General features: G+C 35.3%; 1 protein-coding gene across 1 annotated transcript in view; it reads right to left on the bottom strand.

The window, feature by feature from the left end:
* The window catches only part of LOC107572936 (SH3 and PX domain-containing protein 2A-like), a gene marked incomplete at its 3' end in the record, with an annotated part of 83304 nt that overhangs the window by 30703 nt on the left and 34859 nt on the right, over positions 1-17742 (bottom strand). Inside the window, exons 3-5 of the mRNA XM_016259377.1 lie at positions 8823-8898; positions 7033-7109; positions 5214-5305 (exon numbers count right to left, since the gene is read on the bottom strand). Of these exons, the coding sequence (XP_016114863.1) occupies positions 5214-5305; positions 7033-7109; positions 8823-8898 (245 nt within the window). The remainder of the gene's footprint in view (positions 1-5213; positions 5306-7032; positions 7110-8822; positions 8899-17742) is intronic.

The following is a 17742-nucleotide window of genomic DNA, read 5'->3' as shown; positions in this document are numbered from 1 at the left end:
CATACACACTGTATATATATATATATATATATATATATATATATATATATATATATATATATAGCCTACATTTGTGTGGCAAATTACAGTATATCTACTGCTAGGCACATACAAATTTAGTATATGTACAGTACAATCTAAAGTGTTGTGGGTGTTTGCCAGGAAGTGAAACTTCACACACAGATACTGATCACTGATAGGACGCTCACCACACTCACAGACACACTCTCTTAAAGATCAGGACCCCTGTTTCATTTTGATTTACTAACTGCTGGACTCTTAAGTGATTCAGTCTGTGTATATCTGACATTGAGAGACCTACTCATCCAGCTTAGGTTGATATAAATTCACCTATCATATGTGGGTATACTGCTTCGCCTTTGAGAATATGAAAGCTCAGATGGCCCAATCTGGAATCTTCCCTTTATGTCGTCATACGGGGAAAGGTTACCTCCCCTTTCTCTGCTTTGCCCGCCCAGAGAATTTGGCCCGCCCATGAGAAAATTAGCTACTACCGTGCGAGGCGAGCGCAATATTTTTTATTTTCCTCGAGAGACATCATGGCTTGCAAACGAGCGAAGCATGGCAGTTGCCCCGCCTCTCTCCTCCTCATTAGCATTTAAAGCTACAGACACAGAAATGGCACGTCCTAAGGAAAGCTCATTGTGGGACTGGCTCGTAGTGGCTGAAATTCTGCACCAAGGCTGAATTTCGGGAAAGAGACTTCAGATACAGTACTAGGGACCACTTAGGCCTATATAAAAGCATCTAAAAAGCAGCATGTCATGGGACCTTTAAGTGATTCAGTCTGTGTATATCTGACATTGAGAGACCTACTCATCCAGCTTAGGTTGATATAAATTCACCTATCATATATAGACCACAGTCTGTAAACCACACACACGCAAACATGGAAAAGTCCTTGAATATCGGGTGCATAAACCACTAAAATGAATGAAGAGGAACACTCTCAAAACTGATGACAGCGTCTGCCAAAAAAGGAACAGATGCCATTTAAAGCTTAGTGACAGGGATAAACGGACTAGCGCTGCAATGAATAAATCAACTATTATTATTATTTAATTATTTTTATTTTTTTATTTTTATTGTTTGCTGTTGTTTTTACTAGTTTTATTTATTATGGGACTTTTTTGTTTGTTTGTTTTATAAAAATATGTCTATATACAGTAGTTCTTATTCATTTTAATTTAAGATTTAGTTTAGTAAAAGAAAACGAGAAATTATACCTTGCCAACTATCTGAACTAAAATATGTTTAACTTTTTTATATTTTATTTCAGTTCACATTCATTTCAAGTACCAGAAATATATTTTTTTATAGTTGTAGTTTTATTACACAACAATAACCCTGCTCTAGAGTTTCAGAAGTGATCTTAATGCTTCAAACTGCTCAAATGTGACCCTGGACCACAGTCTTAAGTCGATGGGGTATATTTGTAGCAATAGCCAAAAATACATTGTATGGGTCAAAATTATAGATTTTTCTTTTATGCCAAAAATCATTAGGATATTAAGTAAAGATCATGTTCCATGAAGATATTTTGTAAATTTCCTACTGTAAATATATTAAAACTTTATTTTTTATTAGTAATATGCATTGCTAAGAACTTCATTTGGACAATTTTAAAGGCGATTTTCTCAATATTTAGATTTTTTTTTGCACCCTCAGATTCCAGATTTTCAAATAGTTGTATCTCGGCCAAATATTGTCCTATCCTAACAAACCATACATCAATGGAAAGCTATTTATTCAGCTTTCAGATGACGTCTAAATCTCAATGTCAAAAAATTGACCCTTATGACTGGTTTTGTGGTCCAGGGTCACAAATATATAAAGCAAATACACAAATATGATGCTTAAATGCTAGGATAGGCTCCAGCATCACAGCAGCCTATGGACAAGCAGTTTGGAAAACATTATTGTTAATAACAAACAATAACTACTGTAAATATATTAAAACTTTATTTTTTATTAGTAATATGCATTGCTAAGAACTTCATTTGGACAACTTTAAAGGCGATTTTCTCAATATTTAGATTTTTTTTTGCACCCTCAGATTCCAGATTTTCAAATAGTTGTATCTCGGCCAAATATTGTCCTATCCTAACAAACCATACATCAATGGAAAGCTATTTATTCAGCTTTCAGATGACGTCTAAATCTCAATGTCAAAAAATTGACCCTTATGACTGGTTTTGTGGTCCAGGGTCACAAATATATAAAGCAAATACACAAATATGATGCTTACATGCTAGGATAGGCTCCAGCATCACAGCAGCCTATGGACAAGCAGTTTGGAAAACATTATTGTTAATAACAAACAATACTCTGATTAATAATCTATTTGGCCACATTACTTTTAACTACATAACTTTTTGAGCCAATCACCAGTGCTGCAGATGGAATAATAATCACTTTGAAATGGCTCGAACACTGTATAGACCAATCAGAATAGGATCTATTTTTTATCATGTACTTTATTAAACGTTTCCCAAAATAAGAATGAAGTATATTTTAAATGCATGTCCTTGATTATGACATCCTGTCAACACACACACATACACAGGCACACAAACACTCATAATTTGTTGTCAGAGTTGGACTGCTATAATATAAAGAACTTTCCACAGACACGAGCAGCAACATAAAATTACAAGAGTGTTCAAGTTTGCACTGCAGATGACAGACAAAATATTTTTTTTCTGGATAGCTACAGCATGGTTGTAAAGAGTGAGCAGTGTGTGTGTGTGTGTATGTGTGTGGTTGTGTGTAGCCACTGCAGCATGAATGTGTTTTGAACATGAAAATAGATTGCCTACTTCATATCACCAGAGAGAAATCCAGACAGAGGGAAAGAAAAGCAGAGAATTTAAAATGAGTATGTGACGGACAGCTCCGAGTACAGAAATATAAAGACTCAAGGATGAAAGTAAACGGTCTTAGACTCGTGTTCATTTTTCATTCCACTTCTACAGCTGAGACAGAGCTGCTTACGTGAGATTACCAAAAAAAAATTATAATAAAAAAACCTTTGATGCTCAAGTCATTTGTACTGCTTTTATAGTACCATTTATTTATATTTAAAATAATTAAATGAAAATAAATAATTAATTTAAATATATACATTACTGTTCACATTTTTAATGTTTATGACAGGAGGTTCTTATGTTTACCAAGGCTGCATTTATTTGATCAAAAACACAGTAACAACAGTTATTTTGTGAAATATTAATACAATTTAAAATAACTTTTATATTTGAAATTTTTAAATGAATTTATTCCTGTGATGCAAATCATGATCCTTCAGAAATCATTCCGATTTGATGCTCAAGAAACATTTCTTCTTATTGTCAGTGTTTAAAACAGCTGTGCTGCTTAATATTTTTGTGTAAACTGTGACAAATTTACAGATACATTTTTCTAGATTTGTTTGCAACATAAATGTCTTTACTGTCACTTTTGATCAATTTAATGCATCCTTGCGGAATAAAAGTATTAATTCCTTTAAAAAAAAAATCTTAATGACTTCAAACTTTTAAATGGTAGTGTAGTAAACAAACTATTCCTAACAGGGGTTTCTCCTTCTCTTCTCTATTAATTTTTTATTGCCTTTCATTTTTTTTTAGGTTATTCTTTTGGCTCAAATTTTCATGGGATTCATAGGCGCTAATTATGGCCCAGCCAGGGGGAAGCCGTTCATACACACTCACAGAGGACTGTGCACATCCACATCAGTGTTAATTGAACAATACCATCCCTGTACTGTCACTTTTGATCAATTTAATGCATCCTTGCGGAATAAAAGTATGAATTCCTTTAAAAAAAAAAAATCTTAATGACTTCAAACTTTTAAATGGTAGTGTAGTAAACAAACTATTCCTAACAGGGGTTTCTCCTTCTCTTCTCTATTAATTTTTTATTGCCTTTCATTTTTTTTTAGGTTATTCTTTTGGCTCAAATTTTCATGGGATTCATGGGTGCTAATTATGGCCCAGCCAGGGGGAAGCCGTTCATACACACTCACAGAGGACTGTGCACATCCACATCAGTGTTAATTAAACAATACCATCCCTGTGATTAAGAGGTGTCGGGTTGGGAGTAACTTAAAGCTGGATAATGAAGAAAAACTGTGGTTCTTTCTCTTTCACACATAGAAACACATTTGCACCTCTCTTCTCACATTCTCTAACGTTTAAAAATTGACATTCTTGAGAGCCAAATTATAAAAATTCTTACAGCCCTAATCGGTGCTAATTATGGCCCAGCCAGGGGGAAGCCGTTCATACACACTCACAGAGGACTGTGCACATCCACATCAGTGTTAATTGAACAATACCATCCCTGTGATTAAGAGGTGTCGGGTTGGGAGTAACTTAAAGCTGGATAATGAAGAAAAACTGTGGTTCTTTCTCTTTCACACATAGAAACACATTTGCACCTCTCTTCTCACATTCTCTAACGTTTAAAAATTGACATTCTTGAGCCAAATTATAAAAATTCTTACAGCCCTAATCTAAGGAAAGCATGTACTGCAAATACAGCAGGAGGTTCAAAAATGTACACAACACCATGCAGAATGTGTGGGAGTGTGAGAAATCAGGCAAGTCTGTATGCAGCATGTACACTGTGTACAGCAAATTTTCTGAATACCCAGAAAACATTGCATGGAATATTGTGTCCCACAGTGCAATCCAATGCATCTTCCATTTCCAGTGCCATAATAAATAAAATCACAAATGACATCTCTTTAATATCAGAATAGTTTCTCCAAGAAATGAAATGGAGACTTTTTGCTCAGATGTTTCTCCTGAATCATTGATTTACTATTATAATTTTTATTGTTATTTGAATTTATTTTTATATTTTCCAATTTCACTTTAATTTTAGGTAAAGTTTTAGTCATTTGTACAGGTTTTTTTTAAATACATGTCTAAATATGTTTTAATTTTTATTCATCCGAGACAAAATTGATGCATCACCCTTTGAACTTTTGTTGTTCCTGCATACTGTTTCACATACTATTATTTAAAAATGCTATGCAGCATACGGTGTTGTGTAGTATGCATTAATCAGTACTGTATTCCATTCCAAATATAGCCATAGTATCATATTTGTGTGAATGCATTCATTTAGTTTGCTCTGTGTGAGAGAATGTGCAGACATTGATTTGTGAAGGTCTGTGTGACACTCACTCTGCGGGAGGGTTGATATCATCTGGTTTGGTCTCGAAGAAGCGGAGAACTTCTTCACTCTGCGAGATCTGGGGAGGAAGCCGAACCAGCGCCTGACAGACAGACAGGACATGAAACCGGACAATCAGACCCCAAACAACAGAACAATCACTCAGAAACACAGCAGATTAATGAATCCCCACTATACCACATGTTATTTCCTTTGAAATCTCCTTAAGGGTCAATGATAAATACGGATGTCCAAGGTGACGAAAAGGAAAATCTTGTAAATTCAGGAAGAGAAAACATAATTTTCTGCATGAATTGGATTTATGTTTTGAAATGTGTGGAACGCTACAAAAAGCAAAGAAACCTCTATTTGTGATTTTAGTTTAAACTACTTGACTTGGATCCTAAAGGAGCCATTTTGCTTCAACAAATCGCAAAAACATTTGTCTAACAAATTCAGTCTGTGTTCCGACTGCTTTGGAAGCTCTCAAAAATGATTTGAAAATTAGAGAAAGAACAAAGGGGAAAAAATAATAAGGAAAGAGGGAGAGAGACAACTCCTCTGAAGAATCCCTGGAGTAAACCCTGTTATTTATTTATCTTTGAAGAACACAATGCAATTAAATGGAGATGGTTTGTCTAATTAAAGCTTTCAGGAAATAGCTGGTAAACTTCATACATTTAAGCAAAGACACATCCCTCTCTCTCTCTCATGAAGGGATTTTGATGTGTAGAGGAAATCTGGAGGAAGTTAGTTATTTAAATGTCATATAATCAACTGTCACATAATTAAAGGCTAATTTAAATAAATGTTAAACAAAAGCTGTCAATTTAGAATGGTTAAAAAATAAATAAATAAAATACATGTCCCCTGAACCGTACACAAACTCAATAAGGAATTGTACTAATATTTTGTTTTTTTGTTTAGTTTTTTTGCAAATTAATATTATTCAGTCTTTATGAGCATAAAGTCTTTGTGTTGTCTTTATTTATGCGCAATTCACATCAAATATTTACATATGCGATTAATCATTTTACTACAATTTTTAATCAACTGACATTATAGATGGGCATCTAAGGACACATTTGCGTTAATATGTTCTAAACTATTTTTGGATGTGTTTTTTTAATGTCTTTCATGTAGAAGTCATGGAAATTGTTGCCACAACAGCAGTCCTTCCAAGACATTCCATAATGCTACCTATCTCACTGTCTCAGCCCACTTTAACAGCTGCTCTCCAGTGTGTGTGTGTGTGTGTGTATTGTTTAAAAAAAAAGTGGGCTCTCTTCCATCAAGAAGGAGGGGGAAGGAAAGAAAAGGAGACAAGTCACTCAAGGGGAAAAGATAAAGAGAAGGAGAAATAGAGAGAAGGAAGAAACAAGTCGTTAAAGCCCCTCAAGCTAATTTTAAGGGTGTTATTGGGTAACCTATAGCTATTGGCAAAGTAAACGTGACAGTGAACACCAATAAGTGCAAGTGTCTGTTTGCTGTCATTTATATGCTTGTGTAACCCAATGCGATGTGTTGGTCAAATACTTTAACAGACTCATTTTCATGTGTTGCAAGAAATTTGTTGTTCAATACATTAGCATAATCATATTTTAACAAGATGGGAGATATTATCTGATAATGAAGCAAATTCATACTCAAAACCTGATGTGGTGAACATGCAGAAAACTTCAGCGCCGCTTCCCTTCGCTTAGGGTGAAATTTGTGGTTTGGGGGGATCTGACACTACTACTTAAAGCTTGAAACCCCCCAGAGGAAGTCAAAACAATAGGTTGGGGGGTCTTGAAAATGCATAAAGGAAGGAAGGAAAGAGAGACTTACTCTGCAATAGTCATCAATAAAGCGTAGTCTCTTCATGGCCACGTCTCTCACATGACTTCGTCGAAATAGGATTTTGCCTTTAAAATAAAAGGTAGAATGAAGTATGTGGTCTACTTCAAAAAATCATTCTGTAATAACAGTATGTAATAACATAATGTTATCTATAATAAATGTATCTAGTTTCCAGAAATAGCTTTTTGTTGAAATTGCAAGAATGACTTGAATCATAGTTTGGAAAGCAGTTAGAATGCATTAAAAATAATACACAAATCTGTTGCATTCAATTACATTGCTTTCCAGAAAGTGTGTTTATAATTTCATATTGCTACATGATTGCTTTTATGTTTGATAAAATAAAATAATATAAAATAAAATAAAACATAAAAAAGCATCTTAAATAACTATTTATCTTATTTGTGGCCAATCCAGTGAAAATCTTGACAGGGAAAGTAAAAATCAGAAGTACTGGCCCAATTGGAGAAAAAAAATTATCTTTATTGCTGAGCCCTGCTCAGTGCTGTGAGCAAAATGCAGTGCATTTTAGAATAACCAATAAGAAAATGTTTAGATACATGATACACAGGACAGCTACTGAAGAGAGACGCCATGTGTTGTTCTTCAGATCTGGAACATCGTAATCAGATTCAGACGTTTGGAGGAGATAAGATCACCACATAGCACCAAGCTCCAGCTGTCATGCTCTCCTGACTCAAGCTGTTTATGCTCAAGGAAACACTGAGAGATACTTAACATCGTGCAAAATGAACAAAATCCTTGTGATCAAAACCTTCATAAATCAGCCGTAGATTCACCTTGACTTGTTCGGTCTCATATACTACTATTATTGTATGTGCTCCTACACTGAAAAAATGTTGGTGTAAAAAAATGTTTTACTCAGAAATCGCTAGTAAATTTCACAAGTAATGACAAGCAACACTTGAAATTGAATGGCTTTTAGTCTTTTTGTCTGGTAATTTAAAATTTAACATATAAAGTGTTTAAGATGTAACTATAAAAACCATTTGATTCAATGGAAATGGGTGAAAATACTGAAGATCACAAACATTTAATTATAGAAGTTTATAGAGGCCTGATTGTACTTTGCATTTATCAAACCATGGCATGGGGCCTTTTAACAACAACAAAAATAATAATAATACCAAATACATTACAGTATATAGATATCATATTTGTATAGATAGAAATCTGATCTGTCCTAGTGGAGTCTAATAATCAGACTGGAATTAAACGGATAGATTTAATAGCTTGACACTTGACACCCTATTATTCCCTTACAAATGCTCTGAATGGATTTATAATCCACTTAATATTCTAGTAATCTAAACAATTACATTGCATTCCAGTAAATAATCTAATGGAGGAAGTAATAATCTGAGCTAGTGTGTGCATATGTGAGAACAAACAGAGAGAATCAGAGGGACTGCTGGAAAACAAAGAACAAGAGAGACACTAAATCTCCAGGGAATAGAGCAGCCGCATCAGCAAGCCGAGAAAACGTGCCTCGATCGCTCTGTGTCTCTGTCCCGCTCTTCTCATTTTCTTCTTATTGATGGCTTTTGTTCTGAGGGAACGGTGCTGCTCATCTCAGTGACTCATGTGCCTGCTTCCTGCATGTGTGTAAGTCAAGAACAGATGTACAACCCCGTCCCAGCATAACCGTGACTTATTGTGGACAGATCTGCTGACACCATGTACTTGCAGGTCTGTGTGTTTGTGTTTGTGTTTGTGCAGAGGAGAGGAAGTGGAGGACAAACTCCTCCTCAAATCACCTGGAAGAAAAGGGATAATCCTTTTTTTGGGATCTTTCTGCCCTCCCTCGATTGGGAACTTGTCAAGAATCTGCATCTGTGGGAAGACGCAAGAAACACAATGTAAATGACACAATAGTCAATAATAGACAGCATTAACTATCAATATTAATACAGTAACAATAAACAGAACTATTTACATACACATCATTTAATATATAATGATGCAAATTAATCGTTAAATCAGAGTTCAGAAGCAATTCACTGACAATTTAGACTGATTCATGAAAATGAATTTAACTTGCGAAATGTGCGACGCGTTTGCCACGAATGCACCATATTCGATTTGTTGACAACAGGTGCAAAACAGCGATTGTAGTTATCTCCACCATGGTTGATCACGCTATGTTTTTATTCGCACGAGTGACACGGAAAACATCCCGCGAGTAATCTAGAGAGAGTGACGTGATGCGCATATTCGCTTCGCGTCTGGTGTGAACACACCATAAAGCCCAGTTCACACCGCCAGCGACTTTTTCGCTGTTTGTCGCTTGTAGCTGGCAATTGATGTCGCTAGTGGGCGTTCACTCCACTACAGCAGATGAATCACGTGCTCTCCACTGACTTCACTCCCATTGGCTGTCGCTCCCGAAATTCGCTGCTTATTTGCATAAAGTTGAAGAATTCTGAACTTTTGTCGCTTGACTCGCATCGCTTGACACGCCCACATTCTGTCACCAACGGTCACTGTCGCTCGTGTCGCCGGAAGTCGCCAGCTCTCCATTGAAAATGAATGGGATTATGTCGCTCTGTCGCTGTGTGTCGCTGGCGGTGTGAACAGGTCTTAAGAATTAAAAACAACTACAGGAAACCATCAACAGAAGCTGGGAGATTCTTCATGAGCTGCACTCATGCAAATGTGACCCTGTAAGAGCTCTGACTGGAAACTCCCAGTGGGCTTTGCTCATTAGTGAAAACATTTACAAGAAATGAGAGATTGAGTAAATGTTTAGAAGTAGCTTCTGTGGGAACCAAATAAAGAGGAGAAAGACAAAGGGAAAACATACTCTAAATGAAAATGAGTAATAATAATGGCATTTGATAAAAAGTATATCAACAGCACTTTTACACAAATCAGACTTTTCCGAAAATCTGTTTCCTTCAATTCTACTTTGAAATCTTCCAATTTAGAAATGTTAGATGCAGACTATTTAGAAGTAAAACATGTTAAAAAAAAAACTTTATTTATAGTCTCTATATTGTTTTTTTTTATCTCTAAATGTAGAGTCTTAAGAATATGAAGAAAAAAATGTTTGGGGCCGACAAGATTTGTTAAAGTTTTTGTAACATTAAAAAGAAAATGCTCACAAGGGCTGCATTTATTTTTAGAATTTTAATCAATCAATAATTTATTCTTGTAATGGCAAAGCTCTTTTTCAGTAGCCATTACTACAGTCTTCAGTGTCACGTGATCCTTTAGAAATCATTCTAATATGCTGATTTGATGCTCAAGAAACATTACTTATAATTATTAATATTGAAAAAGGTTGTGCTGCTTAATATTTTTGTGGAAACTGTGATGCATTTTTTTTTTCAGGATTCCTTGATAAACAGAAAATTCAAAAGAACAGCATTCATTTGGAATGTGTCTTTGCTGAATAAGTATAAATATTAGTATTAATACCTTTAATAAAAAATCTGACCCCAAACTTTTAAACATACAGTGCAACATGCTGTCAAATTGAATCAATCAGTCAGCATGGTTCTCTTTAATGAGTCAGTCGACCAATTGGTGAATCAGACTGAATTGAACATGAAGGTTTTGATGTTTGATTCTAAATGAGCCAAAAACTATTACGGTGTTATTTGTACTTCAGAAACCAAAGTTAAATTGCTTATTTGTAAGGTTAGGAAAACATTGGTCTAACTACTGTAAGGTTGTTAATTTGACAAATCCAGTACACTCAAAAACAAAATGCGGCAGGAAACATTGTTATAATCTTTGGAAATAGAATCTTTAGCTCTACCAAACTGAAAAAAACAATAATACAGGAAAACATGAAAACTGAGAGAGACATTTAGAGTTTGAGGCTCTCTTTCTCTTTCTGTCTCTTTTTCCTTCTATATGGCTTTTCTCTCCCATGAGGCCTGTCAGAATGTCTTTTCTCCTGGTACAACAAGGTCAGACTGGAGCGAGGACACACCCGATGTGCAGCGTCTCTCACTGTTTGTGTCACTGCTGGTCTTGCTGAAATATCTCCCCCAAATGCTTTAGCATGAATCCATGGCACACCGGGAAAGGAGTATTTGAAATCTGAGCCATTCTATAATTGAGGACAGACAAAGATCACACACACACACACACACACACACACACACACACATCTAACCCCTGTGTTTATATATGTGGGGTCAATGCCAGCACAGTCGCTGGTGCACACTGATAGGGTTGTGAGGATCTGGGTCAGATGGCATGAAGAATTGGAGGATAAAATCAGATCACGTCTCACAGATGTCTAACGTCTTGCACTTTTATTTTCCCAAGATCCTGAACTTATTCTGCAGATAATATCACAATTTTTGTGCTTTTTGCAGATAATATGAGTCACTCTCAACCACAGAGCAGCTAGACATGTACGTTTATATTTCACAAGTTCGCCTGCCCATTCAGCCCTGCCAGTTAATGGTAAACAAGCTTGGCTTGCTGTCCACGAAGGAGGCTCAAACCCGAGGCTCAGTTCAAGCTCTGAGTAAGAACCCCCACTTATGATAGTACAGTGTGGAGGAAAAGGAGAAGGAATTAGAGGAGGTGCCGGAAGAATTGTCGCTGGAACGGAGCAATGGCTGCTGCTTATATACGGTCGTAGCGATGATTGACAGGACTGGATGATTAGGTTCCTCCCGAACCTGCGTTGGGAACTTCAAGTCATTTTTAAGACATTCAGTAGATGTTGTTTAAAATATACACTACCGGTAACTTTTTTAAAACTTTTTTGAAGGAAGTGCTGCTTAATATTTTTGTGGAAACTGTGATGCACTACCATTCAAAAGTTTGAGGTAAGTTTTCTTATTAATTTATTTTTCAAATAAATGCTGTTCTATTGAACTTTCTATTCATCAAAGAATCCAGAAAAAAATATATTACAGCATATCACAAAAAAATAGATAAATAAATTTTTTTTAAAAATGTTTCTTGAGCAGCAAATCATCATAATGGTTTCTAAAGAATCATGTGACACTGAAGACTGGAGTAATGGCTGCTGAAAATTCAGCATTGCCATCACAGGAATAAATTACTTTTAAATATATATTCAAATAGAAAACAGTTATTTTAAATTATAATAACATTTCACATTTTTTACTGTTTTTACTATTTTGATCAAATAAATGCAGCCTTGGGGAGCATACGAGACTTTTTAAAAAAAATTTAATAAAGAATTTAAAATTCTTACCGACCCCAAACTTTTGAACGGTAGTGTAGAATATTTACCGTATTGGCCCGAATATAAGACAACCCTGATTATAAGACAACCCCCCTTTTTCCAGATGTACCTTTTGGAAAAAAAGCTTTTTAAAAACCAAATCTTGTTTTTTCTCAGTAAAACACATTTTGTCTTCAATTATTTTCATATTGCATATTTTTCCTATTTTAATTTTTGTTTTGAAAGTATGGTAAAAACTGGTAAAATGTACCAACAATCACATTTAAAAAATATACACTTTTTGATATACCATAAAAAAAAAAACAGGTAGCCCATCTGAATTAGGACATTTAGGCTATCCATCTAATAGTAGCCTACCAAAATCGTATTAACAGTAGAAGTTAAATCTTACTGTAGTCTTCAAATCTGGGTACTGTGTTACGTTTTAACATCACAAAGGGAGTTTGGTCCCATCAGGCTAACGTGACAGTCACGACTCATGCAGCTGTAAGGTTTTCTTTTTCTTTTGTTTTTACTCGCGATCTTTACAACACGCATTACATTACGTATTTCATGGCACACTTGTTTTGTGCATATTTGGCGCCACCTATTGTTGTGGGTGTTTGATTGACATGTCAAAGTCTAGACCCTGAATATAAGACGACTGCGTCTTTTCAGACGTATTTCCAAGAAAAAAACATCATCTTATATTCAGGTCAATACGGTACAATGTCTAACAGATGTTTGTAAACAAATGTGCCTCTTAAGAATGTTTTCCAGATGAGACACCTCTTGACCCCGTTGATACCTAGTACTGAACATCTTGTTTGAGAGCAAATTCAATATGATGCATAATTATAGCATACTGTATACACAAGCCTAATGATCAGTGTTTAACCAAAGTAAAATAAATAAAGAAAATCACTCATATGTAGAACTCTATACATTGTGGTGGAGATGATGTTCACTGACTTACATGCAGAAGAAAAAAAGGGGGGAAAAAGATAAATGTGGAATAAAAAGCAGTGGAAAGAAAATCGAGATACAGATATAAAGAATGAGGAGGAAGGAAAGACATAATGAGAAATGGAAAAGGAAAATGAGATAAGCAAGATAAAACAGGATAAATAAAATGACAGTGAGCAGGAGAAGAAGATGAAGAGGCTGGGAGTGAAGGAGAAACATAAAGATGTGAGTGAGAACATACTGAACAAGGAGAAGTTGCTGTATTTCCCAACCACTGAGACACCTGGAAGACTTCCTGAGTCTCCATAGCAACAGGGGGCGGGGAGAGAAGAAACCAAGCCAGTGACTGGATGACAGGGTGTGTGAAAGAGAATGGATAGGAAGAACGGAGACACACACACACACACACATATCTATACCAATATATCTATTTGTCTTCTACAGTGTCATATCAGCTCTTATGTGTCTCTTTATCACTTAATTTCTGCTGACTGAGCATGTGTGCAACATGTTCATTCCCAAAATACACCTGTGATCTTGTAGGAACAACAGCAGCATTCCAAATTACTTTGAGGGTGAATCTCACAAATAATAATAATATTATATATATATATAAAATGCAATTTATATAATGGTCATAAATGTATGGTCATGAAATGGATGTTGATAGCAAAATAAATAATCAAATAAATAAATAAATATTGCTGTAGTTAATAATGCTAATAATAATGATTTTTGTTATGGTGCCACTTTACAGGATAAATAAAATGACAGTGAGCAGGAGAAGAAGATGAAGAGGCTGGGAGTGAAGGAGAAACATAAAGATGTGAGTGAGAACATACTGAACAAGGAGAAGTTGCTGTATTTCCCAACCACTGAGACACCTGGAAGACTTCCTGAGTCTCCATAGCAACAGGGGGCGGGGAGAGAAGAAACCAAGCCAGTGACTGGATGACAGGGTGTGTGAAAGAGAATGGATAGGAAGAACAGAGACACACACACACACATATCTGGGGTTTAACCCCACTGTACCACTTTAGTTTAGGGACCAATTCTCACTATTAAGTAGTTGCTTATTAGCATGCATATTATTAGTATATTGGCTGTTTCGGTTTATAGACTTATAAAGCACATATTAATGCCTTATTCTGCATTACCATATTTTAGATCCCTAAATCCTAGGATTCCTACCATATACCTAAACTTAACAACTACCTTACTAACAATTAAAAAGCAGCAAATTAGGAGTTTATAGCGGTGAAACTTGTATTAGTTCGTTTTCAATGAGAACTGGTCCCTAAACTAAAGTGTGGTTATTATTATTATTATTAATTATTATGTCTTGCTTTTATTTTGGGGTTAAATACAAATTAAAAAACATTTTAAAGTGAGAAAGAGAGAGAGAGAGAGAGAACGAGAGTTAGAAATCACTTATAAATTGATATGCTTAAAAAGTCACATCAGCGGGCCAACATCAAATCCAGCTCCATGGGGTCTTCTGTTCGAGATGAGAGTGATTGTAACTCCAGCAAAGCCGAGATAAGTGAGCCACATAAACCTCATGATTAGCCCTTTCAACGAGCTGCACCAGGGGGCCCTCCTGGTAAAACACAGCTAAAGAGTTTGAAGACGCTGTAGGAGAGTGAGCTCTGTCGCGCAGCTCCATCAATGGGCTTATTCAAGTCAAAACTTCAATGCATATTTCATGACACTTAAACAGTGATTGCTGCTACGGAGCTACACTAGCTCCATAGCAACTCTGAACTATTAATGCACTACTATAGTCTACACCTTTGTAATATTTCTCCCTTAAGTCTAAAGTTGTTTAAGGCTTCTTGTACCAAATGTGGCATGGAAAACCTCTTCCTCGTTCTGTCTTGCTCCTTTTACACATGTGCACATGTCCCATGACCCAAATAACGGCAGTGGTCATGTGACCCCTTGCTAAAGATTGAGTTGCATGATGTCATAAACAACCAATTACAATTAGTTTGTACACATTTTTGACTTATTCTAAAGACGTCAGCTTCAAAGGAAAAGTGTTTTCAAGAACAAGTGTGAAGTACTTAGAAATGAGTCAAACAGTCTCCAAAATGACTTGCTAAGTGAGTTTCAGCAGGGTGACAGGTTTCCAAAATCTCACACAAGGCATAATCCACCTGGAACCACACAGAGTGTGCTCTGAACATCAGCTCAATAAGCTGCTTTTGCGCAGAGAAATTACAAAAATACATTTCACATTCTGTGATGAAAATGTAAGTGGTGAAAAAGTCATAACTATGATGCAAGGGTGTTGCTAGGGCATTGCTATACAGTTGCTAGGGGACTCAGTGGTTGCTAGGGTGCTGCTAAATAAATAAATACTAACAAGAAGAAAAATAATTAATTAAATTATTAATTATATCAATCAAACTGTATTGCAATTATTATTATTATTATTATTATTTAGCAACATTAAAATAATTATACAGCACAGTATAATAGTACAATTTAATTAAATTATTAATTATATCAATCAAACTGTATTGCAATTATTATTATTATTATTATTATTATTATTTAGCAACATTAAAATAATTATACAGCACAGTATAATAGTACAATAACTATTATTATTATTATTATTATTAAATTCCAAAGGCAATAACAAAAATAAAATAATTATTTGGATGAATTATTTATACATTTCTGGCTGGCTGCTATATATATTTTGTATTAATATTCTGGTTCATAGATTGATATAGATAGCTTGGATCCATCCTTCAGTGTAAGTCTTTGATTTTGCACTTATATTTATAAAATAAGCAAATCTGGTTGGTTGAAGAGGTACAAGTAATTGCATTTGAGGTGGAAATCATAAAGGGTTACACACTGAAGTTTATTTATTACTTAGGGTTAGGGGTTTGTTCGAATCCCTAACCTCAAGTATATAAGCAATAGTAATGCCTTAGCAAGCAGCACTAATAATCAAAGGTTCCCTGTTTGGATCCAGTTGAAATAAACCCTCTGGCTTTGGCGTTTCAGCCGGCTTTTAGAAACTGCTTTCAAGCTGATCTAAGATCAGTTCTTTCACTTCCAAAACACTGGAGTGTCTTGTATTAAATCAAGGTAAAGGCGACTGGTAGCCAAAGGGCGAGAGTAGTTACACTGATCCAAGAACGCAATAAATCCCCTGATTACAGCATTACGGGCAGCTTTATTGATTCCATTTGAGTAAGCAATGTGAAAGATTGAGTAAAGCGCAAGAGAAAGGATGAGTAAGAGAGAGAAAGCTGTTTTCCTTGAATTATTCTGTTGGCCGGAGCTCTGATTGACAGGACACACATGGATACCATTGCTCACAATCACAAAAGCACCTCCACTACACACATGAACACACACACATTTGTGGAGCCTATAGGGAGTGTGACTCACTCCAGGCCTGCACACACACACATACACAGGTTACTAATGGAAAGTGTGAATCAAGTCCGGACATGCATTAGCGAGCACAGTATCAGGTTTCAGGAGACATATGTGCACTTGGACTGACAACACACTTACACACACATATACACACTCTATATATACAGATCAGGGCTCTCTCTGGTGGGCCGCGAATCAGAAGGTTGTTCTATGATGCTGAATGAGCAGCAGCCAAACACTGAGTCATCAAAGTGTACTGACTGCCACACGACCACAGCAAGTGAAATTTGCTACAGACCCTGTGAAATCAACATTTTGTGGCTTTCAGTACATTTGTGTTTCATTTGAGGTCAAATATATGCTAGTGCACTCTATGCAGTGACAAAATTCACTTTTGGCAGACAGACGCATTTAAAATTTACAGTCATTCTGTGGCATGAAATCAGACTAAAAATACTGATGACTCATCCTGGGCTACATACACTACCATTTAAATGTTGGGGTCAGTAAGATTTTTTTATGTTTTTGAAAGAAGTCTCTTACTCTCCCAAAGGCTGAATGTATACAATACATTATAATTAATTTATTAAATAAATGTATGCATTTAGTAGACGCTTTTATCCAAAGCGACTTACAGTGCATTCAGGCTATACATTTTTTACCAGTATGTAAAAAAAAAAAGTAGTATGTAAAAAGTATGTAAAATGAACATTACATTTTTAAATACATTTTAAAATATATTAAAATAATATATTTTATACGATTCTTCCGAAATTATTCTAAAATGCTGATTTGGTGCATTCATGATTATTATCAATGTTAAAATCAGTTGTGCTGCTTAATGTTTTTGTGGAAATGGTGATACTTTTTTTTTATTATTTGATGTATAGAAAGTTTGATGTATAGAAATATATTTTTTTTAAATAGAAAATTTTTGCAAAATTATAAATGTCTTTACAGTCACTGTTGAATAATGTAATGCACTGAATGCAAAATGAATACAAATAAACAAACAAATAAATACATTTTAAAAAATCTTACTGACCCTAACTTTTGAACAGTACAGATTTTTGTCTAATCAAATGCTCAAGAATGATAAAGTCCCCCCCCCCCCCCCCCCACACACCAACATCCTTTTTATTTTTTTT

The sequence above is a fragment of the Sinocyclocheilus grahami genome, unplaced genomic scaffold (assembly GCF_001515645.1).
Source record: "Sinocyclocheilus grahami isolate Dianchi unplaced genomic scaffold, SAMN03320097.WGS_v1.1 scaffold1836.1, whole genome shotgun sequence".
NCBI classification, from domain to species: domain Eukaryota; kingdom Metazoa; phylum Chordata; class Actinopteri; order Cypriniformes; family Cyprinidae; genus Sinocyclocheilus; species Sinocyclocheilus grahami.
The sequence above is the reverse complement of the archived record's forward strand: the minus strand, read 5'-3'. Positions and strand labels throughout refer to the sequence as shown.